Here is a 17,500-nt window from a genome sequence, read left to right on the forward strand (position 1 = left end):
AAATAGTAACTTATTAGTTGTATAGCCCTATTTTACATGTAACAGATCAATAGTGCTGGTCTATTGTTATTAGACAAAAGCTCTTTGTGTCAGAACAATAAGGCAAACCGCAACACGTCAAAGCTATTTCAAGATGGCTGCGCCTGAGAAATTTTGAAAGTGACATAAGCGATTATAAAATTTCCTTTCTTGATATAAACACTGTTTTAAAACAAATTTGAACAACTTTGTTTGTAAACATAATTTCTTTCGGTTTAAACTTATTCTGTTGTAAGAGTGGAGGTTCCCTTTAAGGTCCTGTGTGTCACTCTAGATGATGAGATATTGAAATGAGTATCGAACTATGGATTTCTTTTCCGGTTTGTAATGGATAACCTTCGACATCGAGATCTGTGTGGTGGACTGCTTCAATTTTCGTTGTTTTCCAGCAGGTATTTTTAACTTAAGTGCAAGTTTCCTGAATGGCAACACCATTCTGGTTAGTTGGGACTCCACTTTCGAAAACATCATCGGATATGATGTCATTATTCTGAACGATACTGATGAAGTGAGACGCGTAGGAACTGGTAATACCTCGTCATCTGTGGAAATCAAGTCTTTGGATCAATGCAGGAATTACACAGTGAAGGTTGCCGCTAATTCATCAGTGGGGGCTGTTACTAATTACAGATCAGTTGAATTTGTAACTCGGTGTGGTAAGTTTGTATTTGAATGCAATGAGCTGGATTAGTGTTCCAACATAACTTAGTTGTACATGTAGTTAGCTTATTGTTAGTTTAGCAGTCATGTTGCTTCTAATTAATATCATATTGTAGCGGTAGTAGATCATGAGGCTCGTAAAATATATATCCGGTCTTAAGTTTATGGCAGACTTCACTTTTTTGATCATATAGAAACACGTTTCAACAAATGAAAACCCTTGTCCATCTCAAGGGTTCAAGGTTCATCCTAGTGGTTACACGTGCATAGCCTGCGAACGCAGATGTATTTCCGGCGGTCGTTGTCTCCCCCGAAAAATAGCGTCTGCAAACTTGAGCTGCTGAATGATTTCTGTGACGTAAAATTCTTAGCCAATCAGAGTTAGGCTCATAAATCTCCAGAACCAACACGCATGGAATACGCAAACTACTTTTGCGTTGTCCACATAAACACAAGTCAGATTAATGGTGGACAATACGGAGGTCCTTGTGATTCAAAAAGGTTGTGAGGTTTTCGGTATCAAAAAGTTAACTAGGATGCGATCAAGTATGTGCGGCCAAGATGAAACGCAATGTTTTCGTCAATTTACCTACGCGATTTGGGAACTCCTCACCTTATGTATCCTTGCTTGTGGTGTTTTCGTCTGTGGGGTTCTCTTGTGATAAAAATATTGGGATTGTGATTTACCCATTACCAATTCTTTTCAGATTGTTTTACTAGAATATTCTGCAGTAAGATGTCCTTCGGTCTCCTTTTCTCTATTTCTGGAAAACACAATGCCTTTAAGTTAGCGCCTTCAGTTTCCGCTTTAGGGAGCGGTGTTGATGTAAACATTTATACATTTTAGCTCCCACCGAAACTTTCAACGGTTTCTTTAAGGACGTTCGCGCTAATTGTTTGTGCGCAACTTTACTGTGCAAGTTAAACACAACTAAAATATGTCACGAATGAAGGGGTAGTTTCTAAAGAAACTGTGGTGTTGCGTCTGTGGGGAAGTATTATACAAAAATTTGGTTTTATCAACGGAGTTGATAATGTAAATTGGCCACCTTACAGAGATTCTAAAAGCTGACGTTTCGAGCGTTAGCCCTACATTGTATGTCACGCATTACTTCGAGCATTTGCAAAAACCGTGGACAACAAGTCTTGCACAGCGTTGGATCAGAGAAGATCGTGATCAGTCAAAATTGATTTAAAACTACTGCACGACTGATATTCCCGTTGTTTTATCAGTCGTGCACTAGTCTACTTGACTTTCATAAATATTTTTAAAGCATTAGTTAAAATAACATGGCGACAAAAACGCCTGGGAAAAAATTCCAGTCCGGCCAGAGAATGGCACATTTATTTCCGAATCATCATTAAACGTTAAAGAGAAGTGAGCGGGACAGTGGAAAAGCTCTGGAAAAGGTGGCTGAAAGTTTGGAAAACTGGAGGACGAGCGGTTGCGTAAATTAAATGGGGCTGTTTTTTTTTTAATGTTTTTATTGCCCTACGAACTTAAGTTCAAAATGAATGCATGTTTTTGAAGTTCTTTTCCTTTATTTTTGTCCTCGCTCACATGAATAGTGCGGACCTGCATGGAAACAACCAGCAATTAAAGTTCACAAAAACCACACTCCAGAAGATGAGGGTGATGGCAATGGAGAGATACTATAAAAAATACTGGGGGGGGGGGGGGGGTAAAAACCTTTCATCCTTCAATGATCAATCCTCTCTTGGGTTCCAGTCCTTCCCCGACTGGTCACGAACGAAATTTTCCAAGAGATTGATTTTACTCGTTTAGATTATCGGTGACCTCTCTTTTTTTAATCATGAATCACTTTCTTTCCTTGTGCCATGGAATTCCGGTTGTGATTTCAACGGATAGAGCCAGGGCGTACCTAATTGATCGAAATCGATCATTGAAAAAGTAATCCATTAATCGATAATACTCGATAATACTCGATATTTGTCGATTGATTACTCAGTTTAATCGATTGAAATCGATAATCACGTCTGTGGAAATCGAAAATCAAACACATGATTTGATCTTATCATAACACTGCATAACACTTGCCTTCAAGCTTACTTTTGAATCCGCTTTGTTGATAAAGATGATGTTACTTTCTCCATTGGTAGCGACTTTTCTTGTTTTTTTTTTTCACCAGGATCACCGACAAAATCGATAGCTAATTACAGAAATCGATCAAAATCGATAGTCACAAAGACACGAGTGATCGATTTCTACCGATTTCTGATATTAATCGATTAATTATTATGGATTATGATCGATTACGATCGATTTCAATTGAGTATCAAAAATATCGATTAGTTACGCCCGGATAGAGCTCACGAAAACACTCATCGAGGATAAACTCTACTGTTTACAACATCCCTAGCGGCATGCAATTATCTAAAAATCCCACTCCTAAAAACTTACGCATGGAAACCTTCACTCTAACGACGTTTTGTGGTGTTGGTGTTGCAAAAACAAGCGCTAGGATCGGTTAAGGGCTAAGAATCCTCAGCGCAATCGGGCTAATGCATATTCCGGGGCTTACAACGGCGCTCGGGGCCATTTTTAACGGTTGCCTTTCTAAAGACTTTTACTACTGCGAAATAATTCGAGCAAGCGTCACCAAAACTGCTTTAGTCTTAAATCGATTTCTGAACTCGAAGAGTAAAGTCACGGTCAGACTGTCTTTTAATTTATTTCTCAAGCTCTTCCACTTTACATACGTCATTCTTGCGTCGTATCAGTCGATAATAGCATTTCGTGCAGCATATAGCCCACATAAATCGGCTAAAAGTATCAAAGAGGAGATGTCCAAAACAATAAGCTCAAGTTCAAAGATTCTATTTTGTGGTGGAGAGAAACGACCTCCGAAAATAAGTCTGCGTTCGCAGGCTAAAACGCGCATGACCTATGCCGCAAACTGCTGGCCGCATTTAACTGACTGAAAACTTCAAAGATAGAAATGGTACAACCATTTCTCTCTCTCGTCTACGAAAATTCGCACTTCATAGGAGTCTTGTTCGACGACTTGTTCTTGTTATTTTGGACAGATTTTCGAATGAATTGTACGAGAAGAATCCTGAAAGTCGCAGCCTTGGTTTGGGATCGGTTTGGAAGCGATGCATTGGGAAATCGAATCGGCTGAATGGTTTTGAGAAGCTTTCCACCCGGCTCTTGCTTTCATTTTCTAGTGTATTCAGAAAAGTTATAATTTTTTCAACACTATTTGAATCAGCGAGTTCACAAACCCAAAACGCTCGCAGATTATTTCATGTGCTGCTCCACCTACATTCCCTTGCAGAGGTTAATCACAGTTCAGTGATAACCTTACTCACACAGCTGTGAATCATTTCTTCACAAAAAATCCAGTTCTGTGTTTATATATCATTTTTATGTATTATTCTCAGTCATGGATATACTAGGGATGTAAGAAGCTTAAGGCTTACATGTACGTATGTCTGAGTTCTACTTTGAATGCGACCCAGATTTTGTAACCTTACAAATGAGGGATCTTCAGAGAAGCCGAATACCATATCAATTCTAGGTTTATCCCCCTCGAATGCGTACTTGAGCAGATAACACGATAAGGCGATAAGACGCGAGTAAGTCCTAAGTTGACTTGAGTTTATATCGCACTTATGGCCTACTTAGCCCCAGTATAAACTCGCCTTTAAGAGATCCGAAATCTTTGCTGACATCGTTGTTCACATTTTTTTACATTGATTTCGTAATGACCAAACTTCATTCATCCACTTATAAGTTCCTGGGTGTTCATTCTTCAACTTGGCTTTTTCGGCTGGGTTTCCTTTAAGGAAGACCTTAACAAATGTCCTTAGTGTTTGATAACATGAACTATCTGTTCCCTTATAACAGGTGAGTTTTGGTGTTCGCACATGGGGATTTGTTCACCCTACTGATGTAAATATCAATCGCGTCGTTAAGATTCTCCTTAATTTTAATGTCATCAATCTTACCAGTTTTGGAGTCTAAACAGGAGTCGACGGGATAAACAAATTGCTATGGTCGAGAGAAAGGCTTCCATTCTGCAACTCCACTCTGTTTCGGTTGCTGGAGCCACTATCTCTAGTGGTTACTATGAGCACTTTAGATGACTTTTCTAGGTGGTAGTTTTTCCACCAAAATTGAACTTCCTTGTGTGACGGCCCTTTATCATGCCCTCCATCCACTCTTACTCTTTCTCTCTCCGGTAATATTGTTGAAAAATGCTGGCTCCACACCTCTGAATATGTCTCAATCACATTCAAATCATGTGCATGTTGTGTGGGATTTTTCTGATGAAGTGGGATAGCCTTAACAATGGTGGCACATATCTCTGCTGTTGTCCCTGTGCTGGAAAAGTTGTATGATGTCGTTTGAAGTGTGGACGGGTATTTGTTCACATAGCCTGTCTTGGTGGTATGGGATCATGAATGCTTCCCCAATCTGCACCGTGACTTTCTTCAGTTTCAGACCCAATGGCATCATCATCCATTTCCTTGTAGTCTTTCTGGAAGAAGATATGCCTGTCCGCTCTGTTCCATAATAGACTCCTCCTTTTCATTCAACTTAAGCAATTGCATTTGGCCACTAAAGTCTAAGAGAATCTAATCTATGGCAGCTTTGGTTGTCAACAACTTCAACAAAAAGAAACCAGGTAAGTTCACAGGCTCTAAGTAGATCCATTCAGTTCATGAGAATTTTGATACACTGATCCTGTATTGGTTATTTGCTTGTTGAGAGGAAACTGATGAGTTATGTCAATCACCACTGAATCACTATTTGGGCCTTTCACTGGGTCATCCTCTTGTGACTCCCTATTATTTCCTCCTTCCTCATTTTCTGTATCAGTTTCACTTTCTTCATCTACATCACTATTATCAGTGTCAACTTGAATACCAAATGATGATAGTACTGCTTTTTCTTGAATACTTGCAATGGTGTCTACCGCTTCCCTGATTTCTCTTGCTTCCCGCAAAGCATTTTCTACTCTTTCCTTTCTTCTCTGTATATCTTCAAAACCATAGATGCTTCTTAACTTTGTATTGCTTTGCCCAGATGCTGCAGCAACAGCATAGGTAATCCTCTCCCTCTCTGCAACTGACTCGGCAGCTGCTAAAATTCTTTAATAGACATTACGCTTTTATTGACATGCTCTTTGCAACTTATGTCTAATTTACTGCCCAGTCTTGACAAGAGGCTTCGAGCTAACTCTAAACAAGGAAAACTGCATGGTTATTTTTCTCTTTTATTCTGATAGCAGTGAGAGGCATTTGAAGAAGTTTTCTTTTGGCATCTGTCAACATAATCAGCAATTCGTTTTGCAACTGTTAACAATCCAGTACACAATTTGCAAGGTTGGATATGTCCTGCAATGCATATTTTTTCCTTTGTGGAAACGTAACTCTCTAAAGTAAATCCTTCTAATGCAGAAATTTCAGTAAAATCATCAACTTTAACAAAGTTAGAAAAATTTTTAAAACTCTTTAACAACATAGCTCCACTGTCAGGCCCCCTCAACACATCCTGTTGACTATTGTTTGCACTGTGTTCAGCCACCTTTGAGACAAACAAAATGAGCTATCTTTTAAAAGACAATCAGTCACTTCATCTTCAAATCTGGACCAATTTTGGTAAGAAGATATTTTCCTTACTACAGTACAATTAGAGTCCAAGCATGGGAGCAAATAAAACAGAATACCCATCAGTAATACAGTCATGTGTAAATATTAATCATCCTTCCGTGAAATAAAAATGGATGCTACAATAAGTTATTGCTTGCTTTACAGAGGCATGGGCATTATTTCCTCAAAGAACCATAAAATTACTGAACCAGACCACCATTGATAAAAATATACTTAAAAGGATCACTGACCTTTACTTTAGGGCCAATTAAGCTCTATTTTGCCATTGTTTATCACAAGTGTGGATTGATTTGCTGAACAAAAATTATAAATACAAAAGCACAAACACTACTATTACAATGGCTCAATTTCAGTTTCCGGCATATGTAATCTATTCTGTTTCATTGGCAGATGCTTGATAAGCCTTTTTCTATTTTACCAACTTCATGAAAGTGTGGAAGGGTGCAAATCATGAATGTGAAGGAAGAATAACAGATTTTCTAAACCAATCTATTTACAGCTAGAGTAGAGAAAAATGTTTAAGCTTCTGTTTGGTATGAAAGATGTCAGTAAATTTGATTACCTGTGGTTGTTGATGTCTCACATAGTGTAGGTTGAATAGCTGGGACATGGCTTGATGGCTGTATATATCAGCAAACAAGGTTAATTTACAATTATAATTTACACTTTACCAATTTATATAGCGTGTATTTAAATATGCTGATCAATAGCGCTTTACAATTACATGTAACATTTGAACAGTAAGCATACAAATTAATTAGTTTTCGTCACACAATAGAAGTGGTACCACAATTATGAAAAATTCATGTCTACGTTATATATTTGACTTGTAATTTCCCCTATCTCCTACATGGTTGTCAGAAAGGTGATGGGGAATGGGGGGTGGAGTATAGATGGAAAGGTTAAGGGAAGAATTTGTCCAACTTTCCTAAAAAGGGGTAAGTGCCTCAACCTTTTTGTCACTCCCCTGATTGTTGAATTTTATCCACATAGGTTTAGAAGGTATTGACTCGGTGATAATGCAATTCGTCCGATAGAGGGGCCTGAAGCTATCACTGTTTTCTGTATTTTTGGTGCACCGACTCATTACAGGGTAAATAGATGCATGTTAGAGTGCAGCATCGTACAAGAACTATTTTTTGCCAAATTTTTTATCTTTCCCTAGGGTAAAAAGTAAAATTCCAAATATCATTTAAGTCAGTGCGCCTTAATAAATTATTTTTGCATTGGAAACGGGAGAGCACATTGATCAAATGTGTCTTCCTCGTAATTTTTATTCCTCCATTTTTCATTCCCACTGTTTTGTTAAAGACAATCTCCAGTACTACTGAATAAAGCCCGTAATTGCTTACGCCTGCTTTAAACATACTTTAATGAACACAAGACATTTTAAAACTGAGTTTCCATCAAAATAATGACGTTCATGCATTGAAGAATGAAAACTACTTCCAGGGTTATTTTAGTTCAGGTAAACGACTGGGAGTTCCCTATGCGCTAAGAGCCTTGACATTGTGGAGTTTGAGAAATGACAACGCCAAAAAGCGGTTATTGACCAAGCTTGTTCGGTCAAGATGGCTGGACATTAGCCAAGTTTTTTTTTTGCGTGTTTATGTTGGTCTCGGTCCATAAACACGCAAAAAAATAACGAGGCCAATATCCAACCATCTTGACTGAACAAGCTTGGTTAAGAAAGGTTTTGTTATATGGGATGAAACACCGTAAAATGATCTTTGATCTTAAGGGACCAAGCCAGAAATCCCGAGCGGGTAAGGTAAGTCCATCTAGCTAGCTTGCTCGCTCGGGAAGCCAATCACAGCGCGGGATTTGGTTCATCTTGTCCGCTTACGGGACGAGGCATATAATAATAATGGTTAAAAGAAGAGAAATGATAGTGCTGCACGTGTGGGCTGCATTGTTTTGTACACTTCTTTCCAGTACTCGTCAAAACAACGACTCGAAGTGACCAGTTTCAGGTTAGACGTTCTGTTAGACAATGTGGACATACCACAGTAAATTTTCATTCTGTCTTTTTACTACAAATTCCGTCCATACCAAGTTAGTCATAAGATACTTCGCCCATATTCTACAAGGTAAAGAAGAGGGAATAATCACAAATTATAGGTGGTTTTCACGTTACGTCATCGCCGCCATCTTGGTGGAGGTAAGCAAAAGATCTCTCATTAGCTCCTTTTGTTCGTCCACCAGCAATTGTACATTGCAGCCTTGTTATCTGTGTCTCTAGAGAAACACCTATTTAAGAAAGCTCATTTTGAAGTGACCTTTTTGTCGCCGTGGCTGACAATGTTTCATAAACTCCCTATTTATAATTTAAATCTCGTCTGGTCTAAATGAAGAGAACGTTCTTACTTGGTGGCCATAGGTTTGTTAGGATTTCTCTTGAGTGATGCATTTTTTAAAATTTCAGTTCCTCCTTCCATTCAGAAGCTACCACAGACGATTTATGTTGAACCGCAACAGAAAGCTGTGATTCCATGTATATACAGTGGATTCCCCACACCCACGGTGTATTGGACAGTTCCTAAAGACGAGAAAATCAATGTTACACCAGCAAGTTCACAAACTGTCGTTATTTGGGATGGCGATAGGGCTTTTACTTACTCGTTGACCGTTAATCCTAATGGTTCCTTGATCATTTCACAAGTTCATGGATCTCTCAGTGGACAAACATATCAGTGTACAGCGATTAACCGTTTAGGAATGGCTGTCGGTTATGTTACATTGATTGTGGCCAAAGGTAGGATTCGCTTAACTTCTTTACCTTTAATATTTTATCAAACTATGGTGCGGTGAGTCTAATAAAATCTTTTATCAGTAACCTTTCAATGACGTAAGTGGTTTTCAGAAAGGGCGTAAGGAGAACTGCTCCTAAGCCAGATGTCATTCGCTTGCAGTCCATTTTCATGAGAAAGAAATAACGGAGCACCCGGAGAACTTGGAGAGAAACTCTCCAATCAGGTTCAGATGGACTGGAACTCGGCCCCCTGACATTGCATTAGGGAACAAGCAACGACAACGTCAACAGCAAGAAGAACGTCACAAATTTACATATGAGGCACTTAAAGAGCAGTTCTCTGAGAAAGTCAATCAAAATCGGAAATGAAAATTGTTAACACCCCCGTCATTTTCGGTGTGGATGTAGGTTGTCTGGAGGAATGAACGAAAACAGCCGTGTTAGAACCAGCTGACGTACGGTTGCCATGGTAACCACCATTGATCATGACACCCTTCGAAGGAGGAATTTTACTATAAAATAGGTAACATATATGTGTTCCTTTCGAGGGCAGATGTGAGCCAATTGTAATGAGATTCTACCAGACAGTAGGGCTATGCTTCTTTTTACTAAAGGATGCTGTGAAAATATTTTGACTTCTACGAACAAGGAGAAAACACTTGCTGTATTACATGTATGTTACCTGTCGGCCATTTAGAAAAACCCATTCGTTCGTTCCATTTTCTAGACCAAATTTAGCACAGGCTCTAAACATCGGTCCTCTCCCATCAAAAACAGCGGCTATGGGATGTAACAACAGATAATGGTGCATTCAAGGTGCATGTGCAATAAAAAATACACTTGATATAAAACACGCCTGACATTGTGGTGCACTGAAATCCATCTATGTGGTTCAACGAGAACATAAAATGAATCCATCACGATTAATTCACTAAGAAAATAGAAGCCTGTGACCATCAAGAACAAAGCGTTGGGCTAAAATTGAACGGTTTGTCGAGAGGCCTTGAGGTTTGTCACACGGATGCGTGGACCGCGAACAACGGCAGACTCTCAACTGGAAGCATGGGTTTCCTGCCTTTCAATGGAAGGAGAATTAAACAATCGCATATGAAAAACAACAGTGCAATTGTTATTCACAAGAGAATTTTGCACGCAAATTATTGTTTCATTTATTTACCTGCACAGCAAAGAATCACGGATTTCCTCCCGGTTTTTGCATAGTCCATAATTAGGTTTGCAAGTGATTTCTGATACCCTGTCAATTCACTTAGTTTTACAATGCTTCCTCTGCATTCCCAAACCTCCTCTCTCAAGTTTGAAAACCAGCAACTTTCCATTTAATACGTTATGTAGTCTCAAGCGAGCTGAGCTATTATATATGAGCATATATGCAAATTAGATTTTTTAAAATAAACTTTGACATTGCTATTCTACTTCTGACAGCATGCCTGGAGACATAACCCTCCCCTTTGGGGAAAAAAAGATTTAATAATAATAAGAAGAATAAGAAGAATAACTTGTACATGGTGTGCATTCATGTCTGTTATTCTATTTCAAACGAATTAATAGCAATATAAAGGCAACAATTAGTAAAGCCACAATCAATGTAGGGAAAAGTCAATGTATGATTAAACTAATCTCGTTACACTTTTATCCCGACAGTGATCATATTTATTTAGTTTTTTCTTTATCATTTATTACTTTAAGCTTTACCATTTTAATTTTATATAGGCGTTGGTGGGTTGGAGATAGAGATGTAAACATCGGGTCAGCAGTCTGTCCCCACTCATTTCCGTCCCGCGAACAATTTTATCAGGTTTTCAACGACATAATGCAAATTGCCGTCTCGATCTTCATCAAATACTTTATCTGGGATCGTCATAGGCATGCGTTTGTTTGGCATGGTGAACGTGGTACATTCATGTAACTCGCTGGATAAACTTCATTTCGGAAGAGACTGCAAACGTCATGACTGTCTCAAGCTTTCAGTCTTGTCAGTAGTGTTCAGTTAAGTCAACTGGTTGCGGATAAATTCATCATTACCTGTGGTTTTACTTTTGTTGAGGTGTTGTTAGATGGAAGAGAATGTTAATTCGACTTGGCTGCAAGGGAAATCCATCAATTTGGTCACGAAAAAGAGCTAAAGTGTTAAAAATTGCAAGGAATGACGCGATATGTTTAATGTTAATTTCTATTTCATCATAGTCGCCAATTTAAAACCTCAACAGTCACATTTAGCTGGGGTAATGCGTAGATTTCCCTGGTGCACACAGGAGAACATTTCATTAACCTACGTTGAAAGTCATTGTAAACGCGCATGGTGTTTTAGTGCATCTTTAAACAAATTATACCCTTATGGAGCTCAAGAATGGAACGTCAATTGGATAAATCAGACAGGCGGTGAAAAATGAATATCTGGATTCTTAAAAGCCAGGAGTAATGGACTTCGACAACAACTATCACCTGTCGAGCCGAAATCAAAGTGAGCTGTATTTCAAATATTTTACCAAGTGTGCTGTTATGTAGAACACTGAAACCAAAAGGAATTGAACACTTTTGGTGTATCTGTGATCTCTGTTCTCTGCACAGTCTTCAGGTAAAAAAAATAATTGGAAATGTGACAGCCAGGAATTTTTTGAAAGGAAGATTGCCTTTAATAGCAAATATGTTGTTTGTTTCCAAAAATATTTCGCTGGAAAAGATGGCCTTTATGAATTCATCATGTTTTGTACTATGCGAGCTTAACTGGATAGTTTTCATGGCAAAATAAGGTTAGCGTCTTTCTGTTGTGTTAACTTAATTAAATATACCATGCCTCGTGAGGTTGTATTTACTGTCTCCCTTAAACTTGATTTCCACTATCAAAATTACCTCCAGAACCTACTTTTTGCGTAGAATGAGCTTTTAGAATGATGTTTTGTTGTGTTTCGCTGTTTCGTTGTGTTTCATTGGCCCTGAAAAGCCCCTATGGGAAGCGGTCAATTAAGTATGTATGTATGTATGTATGTATGTTCTTGTCTTCTGTGGTGATACTTGACGATTCGGGAACATTTTGTGAAAAAATATTTATGACGGGTCACACGCGCAACTTGATCGCCCGAACTTGCCAGATTATGCATGACATCCACTTGGTCTTTTGACATCCCATTGAAAAACTCATAAAAATTCACAGACCGGTCGATTTCTCTGAAATTTGAAAGGGTGATTGCTACCGAATAGAGAAAGATTTTCACAATAACTAAAAATTCCTGTGTTAAGCATGAGAATTCGACGAAGAGGTAAATGCGACTAAATTTGTTGCGTGCGTTGCTATTTTTGTGTTTTGATTGTTGTGCAAATTTTGATAGAGAATTTTAAATTATGAAAAATATCTACGGATAGATTGTTAAAAAATCTTTATTTTTAGCGGTTATTACTGGGTTGGCAATCCCAGTCGGAAAGTGGGTGGGATTTGTTCGTTTTATTTTATTTTAATTTTTTTCTTTCTTTTTTTTCGGTGTCGGTAAAAGTCTTGCCTGTCACTCCCCTGCTAAGTGGTGTCTTTGTGCATAGAGCCTTCTGCGCGTATATTCTTAGGATCGAGAGGGTAGTGGGAAATGCGTAAATTTCTCTGGTGGACACAGTAGAATGATTAACTTAACCGGCAATGGCGTGGAAAGTCATGTAACGCAAATGGCATTTTAGTGGATCTTTGAATGAAATATACCCTTATGGAGCTCAACAATGGAAAGTCAGTTGGATAAACTAGGCAGGCGGTGAAAACAAATACCTGGAATGGTCAAAGCGACGAGTAATGGACTTTGACAACAATCTATCGCCCGTCGAGCCGAAATCAAAGTGAGCTATATTTCTAACATTTTACCAAGAGTGTGCTGTTATGTTGAACACTGAAACCAAATGAAAAATTCTCTGGTATAAAAGCCACGATTGATGGACTTCGACTACAATCTTTCGCCCATCGAGCCGAAATCAAAGTGAGCTGTATTTCCAATATTTTATCACAAGTGTAGTTTTAATGTACGACACTGAAACCAAATGGAAAATTATCTGGTAACTCGTGGGTTCAACAAAGTCAGGTAAAAAAGTAATGGGAAATGTGACAGTCAAGAATTATTTGAAAGAAAGCTTGTCGACTATTTTGTGCATCATTATTCAAGGAAAAGGTTCTTCAGGAAAGGGTTTGAACCTGAGGTACATGGTAATTTGACACGATTGAGTTTCTTGTCTCCACGCACGCAATGAAATAGGAAGAGGTTTTCGCCTCTAAGAGCAAATATGTTGTTTGTTTCCATAAATTTTTCGTTGAAAAGGATTCTGTTGTATTTTCTGCCTTTGTGAATTATAATATCATGTTATGTAATGACGTTTCGAGCTTAAGGTTGAAATATGATATGGGAGAATTTTTTAGTATTGCTCTGTAAGCAGGAAGGGTTCACGAAAATAAACAGGTCTGTTGGAAGCGATCTTGAGTTTCAACAAAATAAGCCCCAAAAGCAGTGAAAAATCGTGACGCCAATGAATAATAAAGTAGCTGCTATTTCCAAAATGATGGAATTACCTGGTGACAAATAACGTCGTATGCGTCTTGGAGAATAAATTTTGACTTTGCATAAACAAATGGTCAACCTCAAGAGTTGGGCGATTGTGATCTTTGTTTTGACTTCGCTCATTTTACTGTCAAACTTTATAACACTTGACAGAAAAAGAAACTTACAAAAACCCGGTATCTTGCCATCATTTGACACAGATGCTTCTCTGTTTGGCGAGTAAAATGTTGCAGTAACTTAATCACAGCACCCGCTGAATTCTGGCCATGTCACTTTCGATTTTGCGATTTATTTGTGCAGCGAAAAGTAGAATAGCAAAATTGAACGTAGCAAAAATCTCCCAAAATGTTTGTCGCTTATCGTAACTTTTTATATTCTATATTTATTCTCGATCGACCGTCCCGAAAACTTCCTTCTGCTCTTTCTAAAAACAGTGTGTCAATAGTTATTTACTTTTGCATCAATATTTGTTTTGCATAAAGCAAGCTAACAAAATCTGTACCTTGCTGAGTTCGCATTTGTTAGCGTTAATAGTACTTTCGGTCCGATGCTTCTGTTTTATGAAGGGGTGTATTGTTCAGGTCACCCATCCAGATACTAACCCCGCCAGACAGGGGTAACGTGAGTGAACTTTAGTATTACAAAGCTGTCAGATGCTCAGAGGGCATGCTTAAACTTGTGGTGAAAAGAAGTAGTGAGGGAACTTGAAAATTATCAACATGTCAGCCCAGAAGCCAATGTTTCTCGCTTCTCTTTTATTTTTTATTCTTCAGAGACTGGAATGCTGTAGTTCAATACCACACAATTAGTGCCTTCTGGTTTCTGTAACACGTACCACAGGTACCCAGTGTGTGCTTCACGGAAGCATCTCGTTTGAACATAAAAGATGCAACGTTTGACAATATCAACATTCAGATATATCACAATATCTAAGAATTCCTGTGTTAAGAATTAGAATTCAATGAAGAAGTAAATGCGACCAAATTTGTTGCATGTGTGTTGCTATTTTTGTGTTTTGATTGTTGTGCAAATGTTGACAGAGAATATTAAATTATGAAAAAATATCTAGGGATAGATCGTTAAAAAATCTTTATTTTTAGCGGTTATTTGAACATAAAAGATGCAATGCTTTGGCGAGAAATAGTATTTTTGTTAATATTTGAAGAAGAAATTTTGGCTGGAATTGGGACTCGGTGAAAATGAATCAACAAATTTGCATATGTGCGTTGAAATATGATACGCGAGGAGACAGGAATGTTATTTCTGTGACAAATGATTTTGTCATTATAGTGTAAAATGACGTTTATTTGGCAAGGCAACAATAGTTCTTTAACTTCCTGGTTAATCCTATTTATTGCTACGACTTACTAGTACGAAGATTGTTTACATGAAACTCACGCTTTTTGCGAATTTTGAGTGTCATGAAATTACATCATTTGGGTGACAAAATATCCCTTTACTCTAACACAAAAACATTAAGAGTAGCAAACTTCATATTTATTAACCATTTCTCAACCATTTCTTCTGCTTTTGGGCTTGTCAGCATTGTGATTTGCGATAATTCGCAAGTCTGTTTTTGTATCTCGTAGATGTTCAGATTTTCAATTACATGGCTGCTCAACCTCCCGATTGTGTAAAAATAGTTCACCGTGAAGTCAAAATAGATACCTTTCTCAGGAACCCAACAAAGACGGCTTCCTGACCCGACAGATGAAATGAAAATATTCAGTTAAATATTACAACAAAATTAAAAAACCAAAGATGGAAGTTTCTTGGCTAAAAAGTATGTGTTGTCTTTCTTTGAAAACGACTAACGATTAACATTCTCTCCCGTAGTTCATTCAATTGACACAAGGTGATCACGTGCACCTTTATGGTTGCCTAGCACGTGATCAATTTCTTTTTTTTTCACGAAACATCGTGACCTTTCCATTCGTTGATAAAAGTCAGAGACTGCAGAAATTTTCACGTTTTTACGATCAATTGTAATTAATCTTTCGATGAGAATTTGATTCAGAGTTATATATAAAACTATGTTTTTTTGCTTTTCTTTTTCTGTTAACTCCTGGCAAGAGATTATAAAGGTAAGAGAAGTAATCTCTCATACTGGCCCTATTCCCATCGTAATCCCTCCTAGGTTATTTTTAGATGATATCAATTTTCCCGCGGATAATGTTACCGCGCGCGTTACGTGGAAGTTTCGTGGAGGAGAGAAAGTGCAGCAAATTCTGTATGATGCCACTCTCCGTTTTCAAAATTGAGTTTCATGGCCTGATAAAATTCATTGTCTGTAAGATACAGGTTTCAAACATTGGAATTGCCTTGGAATTGCTTAACTGTCTAGTTTACAGTGATACCAATTTGAAGAATTTCCAATCTATCAAACCGTGTTAAATAATTTTGACAGATGCAGATATGTTAACCTTGGTTGCATTGCGTTACTTGTCCATTTTGGTGCGCACTTTCTCATCGTCTACAAAATTCTGTCGCTTACAAAACTCGTCCCTGTCAAGATACAGTTTGCAATCATATATCATGGAAATCGGTTAACTGTATAATTCACTCTGATACCAATTTTACGATTGTCTAATGTAGGAAACCGTGTTAATTAATTTTGTAAGAGGGAGCTATATTTTACGCGTGCGTTGCAAATTGACCTCAATCCGAGCTTACGGTTTTAAAAATTTTTATCGTGCGGTCAATTGAAATTTTCCTGTCATGTGCGGTACTGTTTGAAAGCGTTAGCTGTCTAATTTATGAATATCATAGAATTAAGTCACCATAGTTTAAGTCCGCTAAGAAAATCCAGAACGCGTTGTTGTTGACCAAGTCAGGAATATGTTACTTGGTGACTGTAGTCCGCGATATTTCATTGTGTATTAAATTCTGTCGCCTATAAAACTCTTTACTTTCAAGATAAAAGATGCAAAGATATATGATTCAAATCGCTTAACTGTGTTGTTTACAGTGACACCAATTTCAACACTGTCCAATGTACGAAACCGAATTTTGAAAGATGCAGGTATATTTAACATGCGTGCTTTGCAAATTGACTTCCATCCGATACCACTTGTTCATACATCAATATTTTTATCGCACTGTCTGTTCAAGTTTTCTTTTCATGTCTGATATCTGTCTAATTTATGAATATCTAAGAATTAAGTCGTCATGTTTTAATCCCGCGAAGAAAATCAAGAACGCGTTAACCAAGTCAGCGATATATTACTTGTTGACTGTAGTCTGCGAATTGCCAATGTTTAAAAAATGCTGTCGCTTATAAAACTCGATCCTTTCAAGATACAGGCTTCAAACATCAATAACTGAAATCGCTTAATTGTCTAGTTTTCAATGATACCACATCAAGGTTGTGCCATATACGAAACCGTGTTAAATCTTTTTTTAAGGAGACAGCTATATTTAACATACGTGCTTTGCAAATTCACTTGAATCCGATAACAAGGGTTCAAAAATTTTTATCGGACGCTTGATTCAAGTTTTCCTTTCATGTTTGGTACTGTTGTAGAGCTCTATCTGTCTACTTTATCACCATATAAGAATTAAGTCATCATATTTTAATCCCGCAAAGGAAATCGAGAATGCGTTTATTAAAGTCAGAGAGATCGTATTTATCGACAATAGTCTCCCATTTGCCATTCTGTACAAAATCCTGTCGGTTACATAACTCGTTCCTTCCAAGATACAGGTTTCAAAACATAAGTCGTTGTAATCGCTTAACTCTGTAGTCAACAAGTCACTTTCGTCCACAAAATGTATATACGCGTTTGTCTCAACATCCTCCGCCATTTTTGTTTGATGGTAAATCGCGAACGACCCGAATCATTGCGTGGGAATTCACTCAGCT

The 17,500-nt window shown here is 37.9% G+C and overlaps 1 protein-coding gene across 2 annotated transcripts in view; it reads left to right on the forward strand.

The window, feature by feature from the left end:
* The window catches only part of LOC138003716 (uncharacterized), a 129,999-nt gene that overhangs the window by 59,054 nt on the left and 53,445 nt on the right, over nucleotides 1-17,500 (forward strand). For both annotated transcript variants that reach the window (XM_068849924.1, XM_068849923.1), the window contains exons 3-4: nucleotides 429-695; nucleotides 8,765-9,094. In XM_068849924.1, coding sequence (XP_068706025.1) covers nucleotides 429-695; nucleotides 8,765-9,094 — 597 coding nt within the window. The remainder of the gene's footprint in view (nucleotides 1-428; nucleotides 696-8,764; nucleotides 9,095-17,500) is intronic.

Source organism: Montipora foliosa, chromosome 5 (assembly GCF_036669935.1).
Source record: "Montipora foliosa isolate CH-2021 chromosome 5, ASM3666993v2, whole genome shotgun sequence".
Lineage (NCBI taxonomy): Eukaryota > Metazoa > Cnidaria > Anthozoa > Scleractinia > Acroporidae > Montipora > Montipora foliosa.